General features: G+C 50.1%; 1 protein-coding gene across 1 annotated transcript in view; it reads left to right on the top strand.

Moving 5' to 3' along the window:
* vars1 (valyl-tRNA synthetase 1) overlaps positions 1–22,611 on the top strand; it is an 87,780-nt gene that overhangs the window by 26,370 nt on the left and 38,799 nt on the right. Inside the window, exons 9-17 of the mRNA XM_078566444.1 lie at positions 1,728–1,892; positions 4,957–5,038; positions 7,269–7,388; positions 9,689–9,797; positions 13,134–13,222; positions 16,384–16,474; positions 18,501–18,625; positions 19,722–19,825; positions 21,983–22,141. Of these exons, the coding sequence (XP_078422570.1) occupies positions 1,728–1,892; positions 4,957–5,038; positions 7,269–7,388; positions 9,689–9,797; positions 13,134–13,222; positions 16,384–16,474; positions 18,501–18,625; positions 19,722–19,825; positions 21,983–22,141 (1,044 nt within the window). The remainder of the gene's footprint in view (positions 1–1,727; positions 1,893–4,956; positions 5,039–7,268; positions 7,389–9,688; positions 9,798–13,133; positions 13,223–16,383; positions 16,475–18,500; positions 18,626–19,721; positions 19,826–21,982; positions 22,142–22,611) is intronic.

Raw genomic sequence — 22,611 nt, 5'->3', positions numbered from 1 at the left:
TCATTGACCTGGCTGAGCGATAGAAACAGAGGGTTGGGATAATAACAGGTACTCTAAATGGTTAGTGGTGTCCTGCATTGATCTGTGTTGGGGATTTTTAACTGTGTTTATTAATGATTGGTCGATGATGGGATAGAAGGCCACATACGCAGAGTTGCGAATGACAAAGGTAGGCGGCATTTTAAGAAGCATTAAATTATCGAGAGATATTGATTGTGAGGAGATGGTGGCATAGTAGTAATATCACTGGACTAGTAATCCAGAGGTCCAGGCCATTGCTTGGGGAATATGGGTTCAAATCCCACCATGGCAGCTGGTGGAATTTAAATTCAGTGAATAAATCTGGAATTATAAAGCTAGTCTCAGTAATGGTGACCATGACAACTATCATTGATTGTCATAAAAACCCATCTGGGTCACTAATGTCCTTTAGAGAAGGAAATCTGCTGTCCTTACCCGGTCTGGTCTACATGTGACTCCAGCCCTGCACAAGGTGGTTGGACCTTGGAAGGAGTAGTAGATTTACCAGAATAATACCTGGACTACAGAGGTTAAGCTACAAGGAGAGATTACACAAACTCGTGTTGTATTCCCTGGAATTTAGGAGGTCAAGATGTGATTTGATCCAATTTTCAAGATATGAAAGGAAACTGATGGGGCAGAGAGAGGGAGAGACTGTTGCCTCTAGCTGGGGAGTGAAGGACTCGGGGAGATTAGAGTCAGAGCTCCCAGCAGTGATTAGGAAATGCTCCTGCAAAGGGTGGCAGAAGTTTGCAATTCTCTCACGCAAACATCAACTGATGCCCAAAGAATTGTTATTTTTCAAACTGAGATTGTTGCATTTTAATTATACAAAGATAATAAGGGACATGGGGCAAAGGCGGGTGTTGGTGGAGTTAGGTTGCAGATCAGCCATGGTCTGATTGAATGATGGAACAGGTTTGAGGGGCTAAATGGCCTCTTTCCATTAGCGCCTCTCTCTCTCTCTCTCTCCACTACCCCCTCCCTCTCCCCCTCTCTCTTTTTCTTTCTCTATCTACTACACTCTCTCTCTCTTTCTCTCCACTATCCCCTCCCTCTCCCCCTCTCTCTTTTTCTTTCTCGATCTCCATCTACTACACTCTGTCTCTCTCTCTCCACTCTCCATTACCCTCTCCCTCCATTAACCCCTCTCTCTCTCTCTCTCTCTCTCTTTCTCTCCCCGATCCTTTCTCCTCCCCTCTCTCTCTCACTCCTCCACCCACCCCTTCCGCCTTCTCTCACCTCTATCCCCTTCTCTCTCTCCTCCACCACCCCCCCCCTCCCTTTAGCCCTCCCCAGCCCACAACTCTCTTGCCCCATCCCCCCAGGATATGATCAGCCTTGCGTGTGATGGCCCTTCCACCCCCCATTCCCAGCCACCGTGTTTTTATAGCAAGTGTTGGCTCGCGCAGTCTGAATTGTTGCTTAACTGGGGAGAGTGGGGAAGTCTTTGGAGACTATGTTTGCTAATGGAGTTGCTGAATGGGGGTGTTGGGTGGCAGTGACGAAAGCAATAAGATCTGCAAGTTAGTTTGTTGCTCTCCCAGTGGGTTGATGCCATCGGCGCTCGACTAACAGTAAAACAAAAGGCCGGGGTCAGTCGCAATTCTCGGTAACCACTCGCTTTGTCTTGGGTGGGATTTTCCATTTGACGTTGACCGGATTCCAATGGGTTCTTTGGTTTTTCTTTTCCTGTTTGGAACCAGGCACCGAATGCGAGGAGAGACGACCCTGTGGAACCCGGGCTGCGACCATGCTGGCATCGCCACGCAGGTGGTGGTGGAGAAGAGGTTGTGGCGCCAGTCCAGGAAAACCCGGCACGACCTGGGTCGGCAGAGCTTCATCGAGGAGGTGTGGAAGTGGAAGAACGAGTAAGTGCGAGCGAATCTCCACCCCCCCTTCACCCCTCCCCCACCGCAACCCCCATCAGCACTTCCTCTATGGGAGGCTGCACGAATCAGGAGTTGCTGATGCCGGCTGAAATTCCTCCATTTGGTATCGGAGGGAGGATGTGGCAGAGCCTGGGGATGTTTCGATTTGGCTGCAGCTGAGTGGTGGTGGTTTCATTGGCCAGGACCTGATTCTCCCTGAGTCCGATTTTCAGGGCATCCTCGGGCCCAGTTCCCAAAGTTCGGAACATTATCCTCCACATTTCCTGGGTTGGTGCAACAGGCCGTGCTGGGAATGTGCAGATCCTTCATTTCCTTCTCACTCTTTTCCACCTTCATCCTCTCTCACCTCCCCCCTCCTCTGCACTCACCACCTCCCCCCCTGCACTCACCACCTCCCCCCCTGCACTAACCACCAGCCCCCGCACTCACACCACCACCCCCACACCCCTGCTCCACGCTCACCCCCCCTCCGCACTCACCCCCCCTCCGCACTCACCCTCCTCCGCGCTCACTCCCCCTCCGCACTCACCCCCCCTCCGCACTCACCCCCCCTCCGCACTCACCCCCCCTCCGCACTCACCCCCCCTCCGCACTCACCGCCCCTCCGCACTCACCCCCCCTCCGCACTCACCCCCCCTCCGCACTCACCCCCCCTCCGCACTCACCCCCCCTCCGCACTCACCCCCTCCGCACTCACCCCCTCCGCACTCACCCCCTCCGCACTCACCCCCCTCCGCACTCACCCCCCTCCGCACTCACCCCCCTCCGCACTCACCCCCCTCTGCACTCACCCCCCTCCGCACTCACCCTCCCTCCGCACTCACCCTCCCTCCGCACTCATCCCCCCTCCGCACTCACCCCCCCTCCGCGCTCACCCCTCTGCACTCACCCCCCTCCGCACTCACCCCCCCTCCGCACTCACCCCCCTCTGCACTCACCCCCCCTCCGCGCTCACCCCTCCGCACTCACCCCCCTCCGCACTCACCCCCCCCTCCGCACTCACCCCCCTCCGCACTCACCCCCCCCCTCCGCACTCACCCCCCTCCGCACTCAATCCCCCTCCGCACTCACCCCCCCCGCGCTCAACCCCCTCTGCGCTCACCCCCCCCTCCGCACTCAGCCCCCGAACTCACTCCCCCCGCACTCACCCCCCCTCCACACTCACCCCCTCCTCCGCGCTCACCCCCCCTCCGCACTCACCCCCCCCGCGCTCACCCCCCCTCCGCGCTCATCCCCCCTCTGCGCTCACCCCTCCTCCGCGCTCACCCTCCCTCCGCGCTCACCCCCCCCCTCCACGCTCACCCCCTCTCCGTGCTCACCCCCCCTCCCCGCACTCACCCCCTCCTACGCGCTCACCCCCCCTCCGCACTCACCCCCCCTCCGCGTTCACCCCCCCTCCCCGCACTCACCCCCACTCCGCGCTCTCCCTCCCCCGCCCCTCTCCCTTCCTCCGCTGTCGCCCTCCCTCCGCCCTCGCCCTCCCTGCGCCATTGCCCTCCCTCCCTCCTCCTGCCCTCTCTCGCCCTCCCACCACCCCCTGCCCCCTCTCCACTGGCCCTGCACACCCTGCGTTTAGCACCCCCTTGCCCACTCCACACCCCGCCATCTTTGGTGGGGCGTGGGGGTGATGGTAAAAGAAACTAGTGGAATTATTCAGCCCTCCCAGCTTTTGTGACCCTCCGTTCCGGCCGAAGTCAGTGGAGTTTCGGACGGCTCCATCCCACCCGGAACAGGCCCACAAAACTCCACCCACTGTTTGTGATGTGGTACTTTCTCTCTTCTCGAGGATACCTCGCAGTGAAAGCCATAGTCACCTCTCTGATATGGACAAGGGCAGCAGCCAGTCACTGCACAGCAAGCTCCCATGGCTGGTTTGTTTTTGACACTGTCTGGATGAAGGTGGAATGCTGGCCAAGGCAGTGGGAAAATCCCCCTCCCTTCATCCAAACAATGCTCTTCGATCCTCGAACTAAATCCAAATAGGCCCGACGTCTCGTTGGAAAGTTGGCGCCGCCGGCAGTGCAGCACTCCATCCGTGCTGCCCTCTGAGTGTCAGCCGAGGTTTTGTGCTCGAGCCTCTGCAGTGGGACTTGAACCCACGTCTTGGAGCCCTGCTACCGCTGAGTCACAGTCACAAGGTCACACTCAGCACTTGATGTTTCCTTTTTTTGTTCATTCATGGGATGTGGGCTTCGCTGGCTGGGCCAGCATTTATTGCCCATCCCTAGTTGCCCTTGAGAAGGTGGTGGTGAGCTCCTTTCTTGAACCGCTGCAGTCCCTGTGGTGTAGGTACACCCACAGTGCTGTTAGGGAGGGAGTTCCAGGATTTTGACCCAGCGACAGTGAAGGAACGGCGATATATTTCCAAGTCAGGGTGGTGAGTGGCTTGGAGGGAAACTTCCAGGTGGTGGTTTTCCCACCTATCTGCTGCCCTTGTTCTCCTAGATGGTAGTGGTCGTGGGTTTGGAAGGTGCTGTCTAAGCAGCCTTGGTGAATTCCTGCAGTGCATCTTGTAGATGGTACACACACTGCTGCTACTGTGCGTCGGTGGTGGAGGGAGTGAATGTGGTGCCAATCAAGTGGGCTGCTTTGTCCTGAATGGTGTCAAAGTTCTTGAGTGTTGTGGGAGCTGCACTCATCCAGGCAGGTGGGGAATATTCCATCACACTCCTGATTTATGCCTTGTAGATGTTGGACAGGCTGTGGGGAGTCAGGAGGTGAGTTACTCACTGCAGGATTTCCAGCCTCTGACCTGCTCTTGTAGCCACAGTATTTATATGGCTGGTCCAGTTCAGTTTCTGGTCAATGGTAACCCCCAGGATGTCGAGAGTGGGGGATTCAGTGATGGTAATGCCATTGAATGTCAAGGGACGATGGTCAGATTCTCTCTTGTTGGAGATGGTCATTGCCTGGCACTAGTGTGGTCCGAATGTCACTGGCCACTCAGCCAAGCCTGGATATTGTTTCACAATGAAGTATTTTATAAAACCATGTGTAAAATCCACAGTGCTTTTATTTTGTTTCCTCCTTATTTCTTGTACAGGAAAGGTGACCGTATTTACCATCAGTTGCGAAAACTAGGCTCATCCCTGGACTGGGACCGTGCCTGCTTTACCATGGATGCTGTGAGTGTTGCCTGGGCAGGCAGTTTCACCAAGGGGCATCGGGAATGGTCTGAACACTGCGGGGGGGAATGGGAATAGCTCGACAACTTTGGTCGTAATCCATTGTGCATTGTGAAATATTTCAAATCATTGAAGCAAAGCAAAATTAGGGGCTAGAAGGAGATCAGCTCGTGCATCATGCAAGGTGCTGAAGGGGCTTGACAAGGTGGACACTGAGAGGGTGCCCTCCCCTGCCTGGGGAAATCTAGAACACAGGGACACAGTCTCAAGAATAAGGACCCCGAGAGATCGACTCCCGGTGGCATCTCAACCATTCGCGCTGCGTTAGCTGAAGCTGTTGAATGGATTGTTAACCTCAATGCCGAATGATAACTACTCCCCAGCATAAAAAGCATATTCTCCACCCCAGAGGGTTGTGGATGTCAGCCTTTGAATATTTTGGAGGCTGGGATGGACAGATTTTGGCTCCTCGGGGAGATTTGGGAAGCGGGCAAGAAGATGGAGCCCGGGTAAATCAGGCACGATGGGATTGAATTGTGGTGAAGGTTTCAAGGCCCCTATGGGCTACTCCTCTTTCTGCTGTTCTTATCAAACCTGTTACACACCATCGTGTCTAGAACATCATAACTAGACATTTGCTCTATAAGCCTTTAACTAGACACTGTATAAAATACTTGTTTGGTGTAATGAGGAGTTATAAAGCACTCCTTCATTAACCTTGCCATCATCTATTAAAGTGTGGTAATATTTTCGATGGGTATATTTTATTTTTTAGTGTATTTCTGAATGTTCATTTGCATCTCAGACAGAGGGCTTAATCTCCGGGGGTCTCAGACAGAGGGCTTAATCTCCGGGGGTCTCAGACAGAGGGCTTAATCTCCGGGGGTCTCAGACAGAGGGCTTAATCTCCGGGGGTCTCAGACAGAGGGCTTAATCTCCGGGGGTCTCAGACAGAGGGCTTAATCTCCGGGGGTCTCAGACAGAGGGCTTAATCTCCGGGGGTCTCAGACATAGGGCTTAATCTCCGGGGGTCTCAGACAGAGGGCTTAATCTCCGGGGGTCTCAGACATAGGGCTTAATCTCCGGGGGGTCTCAGACAGAGGGCTTAATCTCCAGGGGTCTCAGACAGAGGGCTTAATCTCCGGGGGTCTCAGACATAGGGCTTAATCTCCGGGGGTCTCAGACAGAGGGCTTAATCTCCGGGGGTCTCAGACAGAGGGCTAATCTCCGGGGGTCTCAGACAGAGGGCTTAATCTCCAGGGGTCTCAGACAGAGGGCTTAATCTCCAGGGGTCTCAGACAGAGGGCTTAATCTCCAGGGGTCTCAGACAGAGGGCTTAATCTCTGGGGGTCTCAGACAGAGGGCTTAATCTCCGGGGGTCTCAGACAGAGGGCTTAATCTCTGGGGGCCTCAGACAGAGAGTTTAATCTCCGGGGGTCTCAGACAGAGGGGTTAATCTCTGGGTGTTTCAGACAGAGGGGTTAATCTCTGGGGGCTTCAGACAGAGAGTTTAATTTCCGGGGGGCTCAGACAGAGGGGTTAATCTCTGGGTGTTTCAGACAGAGGGCTTAATCTCTGGGGGCCTCAGACAGAGAGTTTAATTTCCGGGGGGCTCAGACAGAGGGGTTAATCTCTGGGTGTTTCAGACAGAGGGGTTAATCTCTGGGGGCCTCAGACAGAGAGTTTAATTTCCGGGGGGCTCAGACAGAGGGGTTAATCTCTGGAGGCCTCAGACAGAGTTTAATCTCCGGGGGTCTCAGACAGAGGGGTTAATCTCTGGGGGTTTCAGACAGAGGGGTTAATCTCTGGGGGCCTCAGACAGAGAGTTTAATTTCCGGGGGGCTCAGACAGAGGGGTTAATCTCTGGGGATTTCAGACAGGGTTTAATCTCTGGGGGTTTCAGACAGAGGAGTTAATCTCTGGGGGCCTCAGACAGAGGGTTTAATCTCTGGGGGTTTCAGACAGGGTTTAATCTCTGGGGATTTCAGACAGAGGGTTTAATCTCTGGGGGTTTCAGACAGGGTTTAATCTCTGGGGATTTCAAACAGAGGGTTTAATCTCCAGGGGTCTCGGACGGAGGGTTTATTCTCCAGGAATCTCAGACAGACGGTTTAATCTCGGGAGTCTCTCACGGAGGGTTTAATCTCTGGGGGTCTCACATGGAGGGTTTAATCTCTGGGTCCTCAGACATCGAGGATTAATGGATAAGCCTCTTTTTCTCCTTGCATAGAAACTCTCCAACGCAGTTGAAGAAGCTTTCATCAGGCTGCACGATGACGGTGTGATCTATCGGAGCACACGGCTGGTCAACTGGTCCTGCACGCTCAACTCTGCCATCTCCGACATCGAGGTACTGACCAGTAATTTGCAAAACTGTTCTGACGCACACTTCCTAATGCGTTAAATGTTCCTACACATCCACATATCCTGCAGGTTTAGATGACGCTGGTCGCAGTAGACAAAGTCAACGCCGGAACCTCAAAATAGTCAGTCAGCTTTGTTTGCTCGGGGGGGGGGGGGGGTGAAAGTTGGGGGTGAATTCTTCCATCGGACTCGTCGCACCTCGATGAAGGTTGATAAGCCCCTGGGACCTGATATTCTACATCCCAGAGTGTTGAAAGAGGTAGCTGTAGAGAGAGTGGATGCATTGGTGATCATCTTTCAAAACTATACAGATTCTGGAACAGCTCCTGTTGATTGGAAGGTAGCAAATGTCACTCCACTACAAACCTGTTAGCATTGCATCAGTGGTAGGGCAAATGTGAGAATCAATTATAAAAGATGTGATAAATGGATAATCATGATCTGATTGGGCATAGTCAACATGGATCTGTGAATGGAAAATCATGTTTGACGAACCTGTTTGAGTTCTTTGAGGGTGGTACTAATAGAATTGATAAAGGAGAGTCGATGGACATAGTGTACTTAGATTTTCAGAAGACTTTTGATAAAGTCCACGATAGGAGGTTGATTAGCAAAATTAAAGCACATGGGCTAGGAGGTAATATACTGGCATGAATTAAGGATTGGCTAACAGGCAGAAAACAGAGAGTAGGAATAAATGGATCATTCTCGCGTTGGCAGGCTGTGACTAGTGGGGTACTGCAAGCATTAGTGCTTGGACCCCAGCTGTTCACAATATATATCAATGATTTGGATGTGGGGAAATGTAATATTTCCAAGTTTGGGGATGACACGAAGCTAGATGGGAATGTGTTGTGAGGAAGATGCAAAGTGGCTTCAAGAGGATAAAAGCAAAATACTGCGGACGCTAGAAATCTGAAACAAAAACAGAAAATGCGAGAAAAACTCAGCCGGTTTAGCAGCATCTGTGGCGAGAGAAACAGAGTTAACATTTCGGGTCTGTAAGACCCTTCTTCAGAGCTGAAGAGAAGTGGAAATGTGATGGAATTTATACTGTTTAAGGGGGTGGGACAGGTGGAGCTGGATAGAAGGCCAGTGATAGGTGGGGACAAAAGAAGGAACAAGAGTTCCTTCGCCTCCGTCGCATCTGTTCTGATGATGCTACCTTCAAAAACAGCTCCTCTGACATGTCCTCCTTCTTCCTTAACCGAGGTTTTCCACCCACGGTCGTTGACAGGGCCCTCAACCGTGTCCGGCCCATCTCCCGCGCATCCGCCCTCACGCCTTCTCCTCCTTCCCAGAAATATGATAGGGTCCCCCTTGTCCTCACTTATCACCCCACCAGCCTCCGCATTCAAAGGATCATCCTCCGCCATTTCCGCCAACTCCAGCATGATGCCACCACCAAACACATCTTCCCTTCACCCCCCCTGGCGGCATTCCGTAGGGATCGTTCCCTCTGGGACACCCTGGTGTACTCCTCCATCACCCCCTACTCCTCAACCCCCACCTACGGCACCTCCCCATGCCCATGCAGAAGATGCAACACCTGCCCCTTCACTTCCTCTCTCCTCACCGTCCAAGGGCCCAAACACTCCTTTCAAGTGAAGCAGCATTTCACTTGCATTTCCCCCAACTTAGTCTACTGCATTCGTTGCTCCCAATGCGGTCTCCTCTACATTGGAGAGACCAAACGCAAACTGGGCGACCGCTTTGCAGAACACCTGCGGTCTGTCCGCAAGAAAGACCCAAACCTCCCTGTCGCTTGCCATTTTAACACTCCACCCTGCTCTCTTGCCCACATGTCTGTCCTTGGCTTGCTGCATTGTTCCTGTGAAGCCCAACGGAGGAACAGCACCTCATCTTCCGACTAGGCCAGTCTGTCTGTAGTCTGCCCGCGAGGGCAAAGGCGACTTTGCATTTGTGGTTCCCAAAGTTCCCCCCCACTGGGGTTTTCCCCATCTTGTGTCTGGGTCTGCTGCAGACTATGGATACATATTGATTGCTGTGATTTGGTCACTGTTGTATCGTACCTCTACCAGGGCAGAGACGCTTTACACACGAAGCTGGAAACATCTGGCCTGTTGACCAATGGTGGGATGTGGAATTGGTGGGGGCGGGGGGGGCGTGGTGGGGTGTGGCATAACATAAGCAGCCAGCGTTGGCGGAGGACCATCATCACGCCTCTTACTGCCTTACCGGCTTAGATCGGCACAGCCCTGGTGATTGTAATGACCCGAAGAAAGCTTGGCTGAGTTTCACACTGCGATGTGTTTGTTCCATCAGGTGGACAAGAAGGAGCTGACGGGCCGCACGCTTCTCCCCGTGCCCAATTACAAGGACAAAGTGGAGTTTGGGGTTCTGATCTCCTTTGCATATAAAATTGACGGATCGGGTGAGTCACAGTGAAAGCGGAGTCACTTCAGATGCGCACAGCGCTGATTAAAGTTGTATTTCTGCACCAAGATCAGTTGCACCAAATTACTACTCACTTGAATGAAGGAGGCCATTTGGCCCATCGTGCATATGCTGCTTAGCGACTTTAACAGATCCACGCTGCCTATAATTTTATTAAATCCATGCTATTTCCTGAGTTGCAGGAGGCGCTCGGCAGATCAACGCTAATCTCCGAGAAATTGAACACTATAAGTGAGAGAGATGTTGTGAGGAGTCCAGATTATTTTTTTTATTCCTGGGATGGGGGTGTTGCTGGGCTAGGCCAGCATTTATTGCCAATCCCTAATTTCCCTTCAACTGAGTGGCTTGTTAGGCCACTTAAGAGTCCACCTCAGTACTCTGGGTCTGGAGTTACATGTAGGTCAGACTGGGTAAGGATTTCCTTCCCTAAAGAGCATTAGTGAACCAGATGGGTGATTACGACAATCGACAATAGTTTCATGGTCATTATCCGACTTTTAATTCCAGATTGAATTCAAATTTCACCATCTGCCGTGGTGGGATTTGAACCCAGAACATTACCTTAGGTCTCTGGATTACTATGCCAGTGACAATACCACTACACCACCACATGTTTTAATAGTGTGGTTACGAAAAGTGCAAGTAAGTTACTTGGGTTTATAACTATCGGAATAGACTGTAAAGGTGAAGAGATCATGTTAGGACTTTAGAAATCACAGCTGATGTATTGTGACAATTCTGGGTTCCACATTTCAGGAAAGATGTAAAGACGTTAGAAATGGTACCGAGGAGGTTGACCAGGATGTGACCAGGGATGAGGGACTTCAGCTATGAGGAGAGATTGAAAAAGTTAAGACTGCCCTCCTTGTAGCAGAAAAGGTCCAGCAGGTGCCCTCATGGAGGTTTTCCATATGATGGGAGATTTTGATAGCGTAAAGAGAGCAAAACTGTTCCCTCCTGCGAGTGGGTCATTGACTAGAGGTCATCGGTTCAGCCTCATTGACGAGAGATCTAGAGGAGAGATGAGGCGAATCCTTTTCATTGAGAGATTTGTGGGGAATCTGGAACCCTGTACCCGAAAGCTAATTCCATTCACGATTACAAAAGGGGCTTGAGCAGGTACATGAAGATGAGGAACTTGCAGGGTTACAGATGAATAAATGGGAAGAGTCATATTGGACTCGAAACATTGACTCTTGTTTCTCTCTCCGCAGATGCTGCCAGACCTGCTGAGCTTTTCCATCACCCCCTGTTTTTACTTCCGATTTCCAGCATCCGCAGTGTTTAGCTTTCACGTCAGTGACGTAAGGAATGAGCTGATGGGACTAAAGCACAGCTGCCCTTTCACAGTGATTGTGATCGGAGCCGGTTGTTTCCAGGCTGGGAGCAGCGCTGTCCCAGGAGCTCTGTCCGCTCTCGCTACCTGTTTCTAAAACTAGTAAAGTGACAGCCGGTCTCCGAAAGACCGGAGATGCTTTGGGTGGACCTGGCACCGGTTTTTGTGCCCCAAATGAAAGCCCTGTCTCCCCCTCCCCCCTCCATTCAGAGATGGACCGATGACTCTGTACGTAGTTACAGATTTTGGGATCCCTGTCCCAGCCTCTTTAAAACAAGGCCACAAGCTGAAGACTTCTTGCTTGCCAAAGAAGTTCACCCCTGGAAAGACATCACAGAACGATGCACAGTGCGGAAGGAAACCATTCAGCTGAAAGAGGCTACCCTTTTATTCTGCTTCTTCCCCCATAGCCCCTGCGATCTTTTCCTGTTCTGGCCCTAGAGAAAAGCTGGAGTAGGGCGGGAGGAGGCTTGCGGAACCTGTCGCCTCAAGGATGGAATTCTGGTGAAAAGCATGGATGCATCTGAGGAGAAGCTAGATAAGCTCATCAGGGGTAAGGGAATAGAGGGATAGGCTGACAGGGTTCGATGAAGTAGGGTGGGCGGACGCTCATGTGGAATGAACCAGATGGGCTGAGTGGCCTGTTTTTGTGCTGTAAAATTCTATGTAAGTTTATACCTAATTCCCTTTCAGGCAGTGAATTCTAAATCCATCCATATTCCAAATTTTATCGATTCCCTTTTTAGAGAAAAAAACTACATGGCTTCCTTCGTTTTTAGGCGGGTGGGAATGTTTATTCCCCCGTGTTCACACTCTCAGTCTCTCTCTCTCTCTTGCTCTCTCTCTCTCTCTCTCTTTCTCTCACTGAAGACTCATCACTAGGATACGGTTCCTGGATCTTTTGAGTGTGTCGGTTCTGTAAACGCAATAGCCAGCAGGAGGCGGAGTGGAGAGGGTGGGGAAAGGGGGGGGAAGTACAATAAGGTCCAACTCAACCCACCCTCCGCGCCCCCCACTCCCCTTTACCCATCGTCCAGGCAGCTTCCATCAGGAATTACCGAGCAGGAGGCTTTCAAAGCCCAAGCTTGTATCGTCCAATCAACCTCCCTGTTCATCTCATGTTCACTTTGCTGTGGGTCTGGAGTCACACGTAAGCCAGGCTCAGTAAGGACAACAGGTTTCCTTCCCTGAAGGGCAGTTAGTGAACCAGATGTGTTTCTATGACAACGCAGTAGTTTTTTATGATGACTAGTAATGAGACTAACATGTTATTCCAGATTTACTAATGAATGGAGTTTAAATTTACATGATTTGAACTCGTATCTCCAGAGCATTAATCAGGGCTCTAGGTTATTAGTCCAGTAGCATTACCACTACGTACGAACATACAAATTAAGAGTAGGAGTAGACCATTCAGCTCCTGAAGCCTGTTCCGCTAGGCCGTAAGATCATGGCTGATCTGATTGTGGCCCCAATTCCACATTCCCGCCTACCCCTGATAATCTTTGACTCCCTTGCTCGTCAAGAACCTGTCTACCTCTGCCTTAAAAATATTCAATGACTCTGCCTCCACCGCTCTCTGGGGAAGAGAGTTCCAAAGACTAATGACCCTCTGGCAGAAAACAATTTCTCCTCATCTCTATCTTAAATGGGAGTCCCCTTATTTTTAAACTGTGCCTCCTAGTTCTAGTCTCTCCCACAAGGAGAAACATCCTCTCAGGATCCTCCCTGTTAAGACCCCTCAGGATCTTATATGTTTCAATAAGATCACCCCTCATGCTCCTAAACTCCAACGGATACGGGTCCAACCTTCTCGACCTTTCCTCATCAGATAAGTGCCGCTCCACCATCCCCTCCCCATCCAAGGTGTCGCTATTTTTTCCCTTTGTTTCTCCCTGTGCTGGTGATAGTTGATTTAGTGCCAGATTAACAAATGAGCAGCACAGGACGGTGATGACCTTTTCTGTGTCTTTGCAGATGAGGAAGTGGTGGTGGCGACTACACGTATCGAGACGATGTTAGGAGACACTGCTGTGGCCGTACACCCGCAGGACCCCAGATACCAGGTAACGCCCAGACTCGGGGAGCATTTGGACCCTGTGGGCAAGCTGTCGGGTCAGCCCTATGTAACAGAGCCATAATATTTGAAGCCTCTTAATTGTCACTTATATCTGCTCTTCCAGTTCTTAGGTTAAAATCCTACTACTTTATTGCTTAAAGGGAATGTGGCAAAACTTCAGCAACAGAATAGAGTTTCCTATTTTGCGTCGTATATTTTCAATATTCTTGGATAACAGTGGACACTCTTGACTTAGCGTGAACAACTCCGTATTTTTTAAAAATTCATTCACTGGATGTAGGCATCACTGGCTAACCCGCATTTATTGACCGTCCCTAATTGCCCTTGAGAAGGTGGTGGCGAGCTGCCTTCTTGAACCGCTGCAGTCCATGTGGTGTAGGTACACCCACAGTGCTTTTAGGGAGAGAGTTCCAGTGTTTTGACCCAGCGACAGTGAAGGAACGGTGATATATTTCCAAGTCAGGATGGTGAGTGACTTGGAGGGGAACATCCCAGGTGGTGGTGTTCCCATGTATCTGCTGCCCTTGTCCTTCTAGGCAAAGGTCATGGGTTTGGGAGGTGCTGTCGAAGAAGCCTTGGTGAATTCCTGCAGTGCATCTTGTAGATGGCACACACTGCTGCTACTGTGCGTCAGTGGCGCAGGGAGTGAATGTTGACGGTGGTGGATGGGGTGCCTGTCGAGTGGGCTTCTTTGTCCTGGATGGTGTTGAGCTTCTTGAGCGTTGTTGGAGCTACACTCATCCAGGCAAGTGTGTGTTCGTGTATGAGACACACAGGAGCAGAAGGAGGCCATTCAGCCCATCCAACGTGTTCTGCATTAATTTAGATCATGACCTCTCTGTATAACTCCATTTAGTCACTTTGCGTCTTTAACCTTTAATTCTCTGCCCCCAACAAAATCTATTAATCTCAGTTTTGAAATGTTTATTTGACTTTCAGCCTCACTGGCTTATTGGAGGGGAAGAGGTTCCAGATTTCCACTGACCCCTGTGTGGAAAAAGTCCTCCCTGACATCACCCCTGAATGGTCGAGCTCCAAATTTAAGGTTATACCCCCTTGTTCTGGACTCCGCACCAGAGGAAAATTTTAATTACCCCCTCAACTCCCTCAGTCATCTTGAGCACCTCAGTTAAACGAACCCTTAACCTTCTAAACTAGGAGCCTAGTTTTATGCAACCTGCCCTCATGATTTAACGCTTTTAGGCCTGGTATCATTGTGGTGAACCCATGCTGCACCCTATCCTGAAGCAGTACGAGTCAAGTACAGGTCGAGTATCCTTTATCTGTAAATCAGAAAACCGCACGCGTCCAAAGACTACACTTTGTTCGAACCTCATGGACCTTTAGTGCGGGAAGTCTAGTTGTTTGCACTGTTTACTTTGCAATTTTTTGTGGTGAATATGTCAAAAGGAAAGTTATTACGGACACTCCTGTGTTTACTATTCAATGATCCAACTTGTTTGTCCAGTCATTTTATTTACTTCACACTATAGCTAGCCTAGGTTTAGGCCACTGGGGTGTGAGCTTATATGCGGTATCCAAAAAACGAAGTGGTCTGAATCCAAAATGCAATCAGCTCTGAGGGTTTCAGATGAAGGATACTCGACCTGTCATGTGTACCAAGATTCATGCATGTCCACTTCCTCGGTAATGGTTATGTTTCATCCTTACACAGATTTAAGGGTTTGGGCAAGAGGTACAGGAGGGATTGGCACGGGCAATGTGAGGAAGAACTTTTTTTAACACAGCCAGTGATAATGAGCTGGAACTCGCTGCCCATGAGTGCGGTGGAAGCAGAGAGGCGAATGATTTCAAGAGGAACTTGGACGGGCACTGGAGGGAAATAAACGTTCAAGGTTACAATCGAGAGGGGGAATGGGGCTGATTGGGGTGTTCTACAAGGAACTAGCATAGCCCGATGGGCCGACTGGTCTCCTGGGTTCCATGACCTTGGAATTCCCCAAAATGCTTTGTATAATGTATTGCATTATAACTTGTCATTGGTCCAATCTGGTTGTGTGTTCAACCCTGTTCTTGACCTTCCTACCTTTGTCTTCCATTTCCATTCAAAACTGTGGGCGGGGGTGGGTAGAAAAAAAAAAGGCATTTCTTTTGTAATTGGAACTCCTGAAGGCCAAGATAAGGTTTTAAGCATATTTCAGCCAAAAAAAAAGCAACTGGAGTTTAGCCATGGAGTTTAGCATTTGTGAGGAGAGACCTTCCTTCAAATTTGTCTTCTGGAGACATGAGCATCTTCTGAAAGTCTAGGCTTAAATTGAATGTCTTTTTCTCCCCGTAGAGTTTCAGTAGTATCAGATATAGGGAAGATGGTGGCGTAGTGGTGATGTAACTGGACTATTAACCAGAGGCCCAGGCTAATGGCCTGAGAACACGGGTTCAAATCCCAACACGGCAGCTGGTAGAATTTAAATTCAATTAATAAATCTAGAATTGAAAGCTCGTCTCAGTGATAGTGAGCATGAAACTATCCTCGATTGTTGGGAAAACCCATCTGGTTCACTAACGTCCTTTAGGGAGGGAAACCTGCCGCCCTTGCTCAGCCTGACCTACACGTGACTCCAGACCCACAGCAATGTGGTTGACTCTTAACTGCCCCTCTGAAATGACCTAGCAAGCCAGTCAGTTCGAGGGCAATTAAGGATGGGCAATAATAAATGCTGGCCTTGCCATGAAAGAGTAAAGACAGGACAAAAGGAGGCCATTCAGCCCATTGTGTCATATTCCCACTTCCCCTTGCTCTTTCCCCATTGCCTTGCAGATGTTCCTTTTCAACCAGTGAATCCCGTTCCCTTTTAAAAGTTGCTATTGAGTCTGCTTCCGCCGCCCCTTCAGGCAATGCATTCCAGATCCCCGCAAAAAATAAAATCTCCTCATCTTTTTGGTTTTCTTTTTTTGCTAATTATCTTAAATCTGTTTCCTCCTGCCGCTGGAACCCTTATTAAACCCTCGGTGTGATTTTGAGTGCATTGGTCGAATGGTCAGATCCTGTAGTTTAGAGAGAGGACAGTGGGGAGTCACTTCACGGCGCAAGGGAGAAAGGCCCCTTCTAAGAGATTCTCACTCACTTAGTGGCAAATGCATTTGAATTGAAGTAACAGTGACGTGTTTTTGCTTCCCTCCCTGTAGAATTTGAAAGGGAAGTTTGTCGTTCATCCTTTCTGTGGCCGGAAAATGGCCATTGTCTTCGATGAGTTTGTGGACATGGACTTTGGAACGGGTAAAATCTCCAGTGCCAACCACCGCCCCCCACCAACCTCATTTTTATTTCCTTTGGCCTGTAGAAAGGACTTGCATTCCTTTCGCGCCTTTCACGACCTCAGGACTCCGCAGGGCATCTTACAGCCCGTGAAATGCTTTCGAAGTGTAGCCACTGTTGTAACTTAGGACGTGCAGCAGCTCAGCTGTGCACAGCAAGATTCCACAAAGAGCAATGTGATAATGGGCAGATAATCTATTTTAAGTGATGCTATATAAAATGTCAGTTTTCACGTGTATGCTGACGGCAACCAGCTCTCCCTCGCTTTCGTTCAACACCTCCACCGGTGCTAAATTATTGGTCTGCTTCTCCGATATCAGGTACTGAATGAGTAGGGATTTCCTGCAGTTAAGTATGGGGAGACCAAAGCTTCAATCTTTACCAAAAGCTCCACCCCCTCGCCGCTAACTCCATCCCTTTTCCTGGCAGCAGCCTGTGACTGTTCGGAGTATTGGTGTCATTTTTGACCCAGAGATGAGCTTTCAAGCACGTATCTGTGCAGTCACTACCCCTGTAACATCGCCTGCCCCTGTCCCTGTCCCTGTCTCAGCTCACCTGCCACTGAAGCCCCTCGTTCTCTTGTGACTCGACTGTTGGTCTCTGAAATTCTACCCTCCGTAAACTTGAGGAGGTCTGAAACTCCGCTGCCCCTGCCCTAACTTGTTTTAAGTCCCGCTGCCCTATCACCCCTGTGCTCTCTGACCCACGCTGGCTCCCAATCAAGCAATGTCTTGATTTTAAAATTCCCATCCTTGATTACAAATCCCTCCATGGCCTCACCACCCCAAATCTCTGTGACATCCTCTTCAACAATTCTCCACGATCCTCTAACTCTGGTCTCTCAAGCATCCCCGATTTTAATCGCTCCGCCATTGGCGACCGTCCCTTCAGCTGCCTGGGCCCCAAACTCTGGAATTTCCTCCCTCCACCTCTCTACCTCGCTTTCCTCCTTGAAGGCACTCCCCAAAATCGACCTCTTTGACCGAGTAACCCAACCTAATAATTCCTGATGTTGCTCGGGGTCATATTTAGGGACACAGGAGCAGGAGTAGGCCATTCAGCCCAACAGGATCATGGCTGATCATCCACTTCAATGCCTTTTTCCCCCACACTATCCCCAAATCCCTTCATGTCATTGGCATTTAGAAATCTGTCCATCTCTACTTTAAACATACTCAATGACTGAGCCTCCACAGCCCCCTTGGGGTAGAGAATTCCAAAGATTCACCAGCTTCTGAGTTTAAAAAAAAAATTCTCCTCATCTCGGTCCTAAGTTTTATTTTATAATGGATTCTGCGAAGCCACTTGGGATGTTTCATTCCGTTAAAGGTGCTGTATAAATGGAAGCTTTTGTTGTTGTGAAGTACCACACAGAAACAGGCCATTTCCTGTGCTTATCGAGTTTCCCGTTAAATGCATCTATGCTCCTTGCCTCAACTGCTTCATACAGCAGCGAGTTCCACATTCTCACCACTCCCTGCGATGGAGAAATTTCTCCTGACTCCCCTGTTAGATTTATTAGTGACTGTCTTATATTGATCATGCCTAGTCTTGGTCTCCAGCCCAAGTAGAAACATCTTCTCTAGATCTACCCCATCAAACACCTTCATAATTTTAAAGACCGCTATCAGGTCACCCCTCAGCCTCCTCTTGGCAAATTAGGTTGAAGGATATCTACTGGCCTGGGCTTGGATAAGAAATAGGTTCCACAGAACTCTTATGACAACCTGAGGGGGCAGAGTGGGCCTCAGTTTCATGTCTCATCTGAATGACGGTTACTCGGACAATGCAGCGTCCCCTCAGTATTGCACGGGGTGGGAGTCAGCCTAGATTGTGGGCACAAGCCTCTGGAGTGAGGGCTTGAACCCAGGACTAACCGGAGGCAGATTATTCTCTCCAATTGGGATATCCGGAGATATTTGGGTGTGGCGGCTGCGAATGGTGGCCAGGCAGCTCTTGAACTGTTCTTAACGTTCCGCTCTTTCAGGTGCCGTGAAGATCACCCCAGCTCACGACCCGAACGATTATGAAGTGGGTTTGAGACATGGCCTGGAGTTCATAAATATCATGGATGATAACGGATATCTCATCAACGTCCCTGAACCTTTCTTGGTAATTAATTATTTTCTGTTCTCTGCTTGTAGAGGTGATGGGTGCAAAAAAATAACGCTCTCCATTTCAGCACATCCAGGCTGTGTTCTTAGTGAATAGCTGGAGGCATCAAACACTCCCAGGACAGGTACAGCACGGGGTTAGATACAGAGTAAAGCTCCCTCTACACTGTCCCCATCAAACACTCCCAGGACAGGTACAGCACGGGGTTAGATACAGAGTAAAGCTCCCTCTACACTGTCCCCATCAAACACTCCCAGGACAGGTACAGCACGGGGTTAGATACAGAGTAAAGCTCCCTCTACACTGCCCCCAGCAAACACTCCCAGGACAGGTACAGCACGGGGTTAAATACAGAGTAAAGCTCCCTCTACACTGTCCCCATCAAACACTCCCAGGACAGGTACAGCACGGGGTTAGATACAGAGTAAAGCTCCCTCTACACTGTCCCCATCAAACACTCCCAGGACAGGTACAGCACGGGGTTAGATACAGAGTAAAGCTCCCTCTACACTGTCCCCATCAAACACTCCCAGGACAGGTACAGCACGGGGTTAGATACAGAGTAAAGCTCCCTCTACACTGCCCCCATCAAACACTCCCAGGGCAGGTACAGCATGGGGTTAGATACAGAGTAAAGCTCCCTCTACACTGCCCCCAGCAAACACTCCCAGGGCAGGTACAGCATAGGGTTAGATACAGAGTAAATCTCCCTCTACACTGTCCCCATCAAACACTCCCAGGACAGGTACAGCACGGGGTTAGATACAGAGTAAAGCTCCCTCTACACTGCCCCCAGCAAACACTCCCAGGGCAGGTACAGCACGGGGTTAGATACAGAGTAAAGCTCCCTCTACACTGTCCCCATCAAACACTCCCAGGGCAGGTACAGCATAGGGTTAGATACAGAGTAAATCTCCCTCTACACTGTCCCCATCAAACACTCCCAGGACAGGTACAGCACAGGGTCAGCCACTATCCTTTGAGGCAATGCCTGAGTGGAATAGTGAGTGCATTTGAGAGAACCCACCTCCCCCGCAGTGATTAGCGTGAAGCGTGTGAGTGTTAATTTATTTTGTATTGCTGCCTTACCCAGGGAATGAAGCGGTTCGATGCTCGGAAAGCAGTGCTGGAAGCTCTGATGCAGAAAGGGCTCTTCAAAGAGGTGAAGGACAATCCAATGGTGGTGCCAGTCTGCAGGTATGGACCCGACCCGACCCGTTCTGGTCCAGGATGGGACTGTTCGGAAACAGCCACGTTTTAAAAAGAAAATGCCAATATCGGCCTGGCTTGTGAGGCGAGAGGTTTCATCATCTTGTGTCTTTTAAAAAGATGTGGGACTGAGCCTGTGAAGGATGGATTAGAGGTCATGGTAAATTGGGATGTGGGGATTAGGAGGCGACCAGGGATTTGGGTTTTTATAACCCCGCTGGATGAGAACGCTGAGGGAGAGGAGTTTCCTGACCTCCATGCCGTAGCGACTAGAGATTCACTTGCTTGCTACTGAACTCAGTCAGAGAGCACCCGCCAGCTCTTTGCTGAAGGGTAGCTGCACGGGACTAGGGAACCGGCTGCAGGGACAAGCAGGGAAAACCTATCTAATGATTTGCACAGGTGGATAAAGCTATCTTCTCTGGGTGGCAGGTCGGTGTAAAGTGCCGCACTTTGGACGGCTTTCTCCAAACAAAGAAAGGAGGAAGGATCTCCCTCCCGTGCTTGTGGCCTGAGCCCCCCGGTACCCCAGCTCTCCACTCCGACCGTCCCTCTGCTACGAGACTGGTTCCTGGGATGGTGGGGTTGTCCTATGAGGAGAGGGATTTCTTTTTTAATCCTTTCATGGGATGTGGGCATCACTGGCAAGGCCAGCATTTGTTGCCCATCGTTAACTGACCTCGCTCGGCCATTTCAGAGGGCAGTTAAGAGTCAACCACGTTGCTGTGGGTCTGGAGTCACATGTAGGCCAGACCGGGTAAGGACGGCAGATTTCCTTCCCTAAAGGACATTAGTGAAGCAGATGGGTTTTAGCAACAATCAAAAATAGTTTCATGGTCACCCTTACTGAGATTAACTTTATATTCCAGATTTATTAATTGAACTTAAATTCCACGAGCTGCTATGGTGGGATTTGAACCCATGAGCATTAGCCTGAGCCTCTGGATTACTAGTCCAGTGACATTACCTGTACACCACTGCCTCCCTCGATTAAGGAGACGGGGCCTGTGCTCTCTAGAGTTTAGAAGAATGAGCGGTGATCTCATTGAAACTTATACAATTCTTACAGGGCTCGACAGGGTAGATGCAGGAAAGATGTTCCCTTGGCTGGGGGGGGTAGGGCAGTGTCTAGACCCAGGGGTCAGAATAAGAGGCAGGCCATTGAGGACTGAGATGAGGAAGGAATTTCTTCACTCAGAGGGTGGCGAATCTTTGGAATTCTCTGCCCCAAAGGGCTGTGGAAGTTCAGTCATTGATTATGTTAAAAACAGAGATCGATAGATTTCTGCATATTAAAGATATCAAGGGATATGGGGATAGTGCGAGAAAATGGCTTTGAGGTAGAAGATCAGCGATGATCTGATTGGAGCAGGCTGGAGGGGCCGAATGGCCTGCTATTATGTTCCGATACTGTCCCACAGTTAGCCCAGGAAGGTCGCTGTACACTAGAGCAAGTGTTATTTGAATTCCCTGCTGTAATCTCTGCTTTATTTGTTTGCTTAACTTACTCATTTTAAACTTTCACAATTAATAGTTGGAGATGAGGTGGGAGTGGTGGTAAAATGGCACCGAGGGGGAAGGCTGACCTGTTCCTACTGTTGGGGGTTAGACCCAGTGGCGGGAGCGGTAGCGACACATAAGATCACAAGAAATAGGAGCAGGAAGGGGGCCATTCGGCCCATCGAGCCCGCTCCGCCATTCAATCTGATCATGTCTGATCTGATTGTGGCCTTAACTCCAATTTCCTGCCTATTCCCCATAACCTTCATCTCCCTTGTCAATCAAAAACCTGTCGAACTCGTCCTTGAATACATTCAATGACCCAGCGTCCACTGTTCTCTGGGCAAGAGAATTCCCAACACGAATGACCTCTCGAGAGTTCATGTCGAATCCGCTGTCTCTTCAGGCAGGGCGTTCTAGATCGGAACTGGGCCCTTGCGCGGTTTCGAACGCAGACGAGGAAGAGGCAGCTTAACGCCGAGCGAGCCGGAACAGCGGCGGTAACGGTAAGAGATGGTGAGATCGTAGGCAGTAGAACGGGAATGAAGAGGCCAGAAATGAGATGGTCTCCTCCCAAGCTGAGCCGCTGAGGTTATACGCAGGTGTAGCGAGCGAATGAAAAGCTATGGCCCCCTTCCTTTCCAGCCGCTCCAAGGACATCGTGGAGCCCCTGTTGAAGCCTCAGTGGTACGTGCGCTGCAGCGAAATGGCGAGGATGGCAGCTGATGTGGTGCGGAACGGAGATCTGAAGATCATCCCCGAGATTCACCTCAAGACCTGGTTTAATTGGATGGACAACATCAGGTACGCACACCGCACTGGACCCACCAAGTAGATTAAGCCAAAATAGATGGGCTCGGAGATAGAAAAGCTTGTCAGCTTTGTCAGTCTAGATGACCAGCACGAGGGCCGTTGTATGTCGATATACAGTAAAATATTTATTATCCAGCGGGCGAGGGGAACGGGAGGCGCTAGTTAGTCAAAAACACCAATTAACGGAGAGTCCCATTTACCAATAGAATACAACTCAACGCTTGGAGCATTAACTAATATACAAGTATCCAAAAAGTAAAGAACAGTATTCCTTTCTGCTTCTAAATATTCAGCAGTACATTAAAACATAAATTAAAGTATAAAATAATACAGGTACCGGTCCAGATAGCTTCGGAATTGCTTCCGGTTGGTAACCTGTTAGGGGAGCATAAACGTTCTGGTTAATAGAGAATTCGGGTTGGTAAGAGTGCTGAATAACACAAAGTTTACCACGCTAGCTA

The sequence above is a fragment of the Cetorhinus maximus genome, chromosome 21 (assembly GCF_964194155.1).
Source record: "Cetorhinus maximus chromosome 21, sCetMax3.hap1.1, whole genome shotgun sequence".
NCBI lineage: Eukaryota > Metazoa > Chordata > Chondrichthyes > Lamniformes > Cetorhinidae > Cetorhinus > Cetorhinus maximus.
This window is presented reverse-complemented; position numbering and strand designations above follow the sequence as displayed.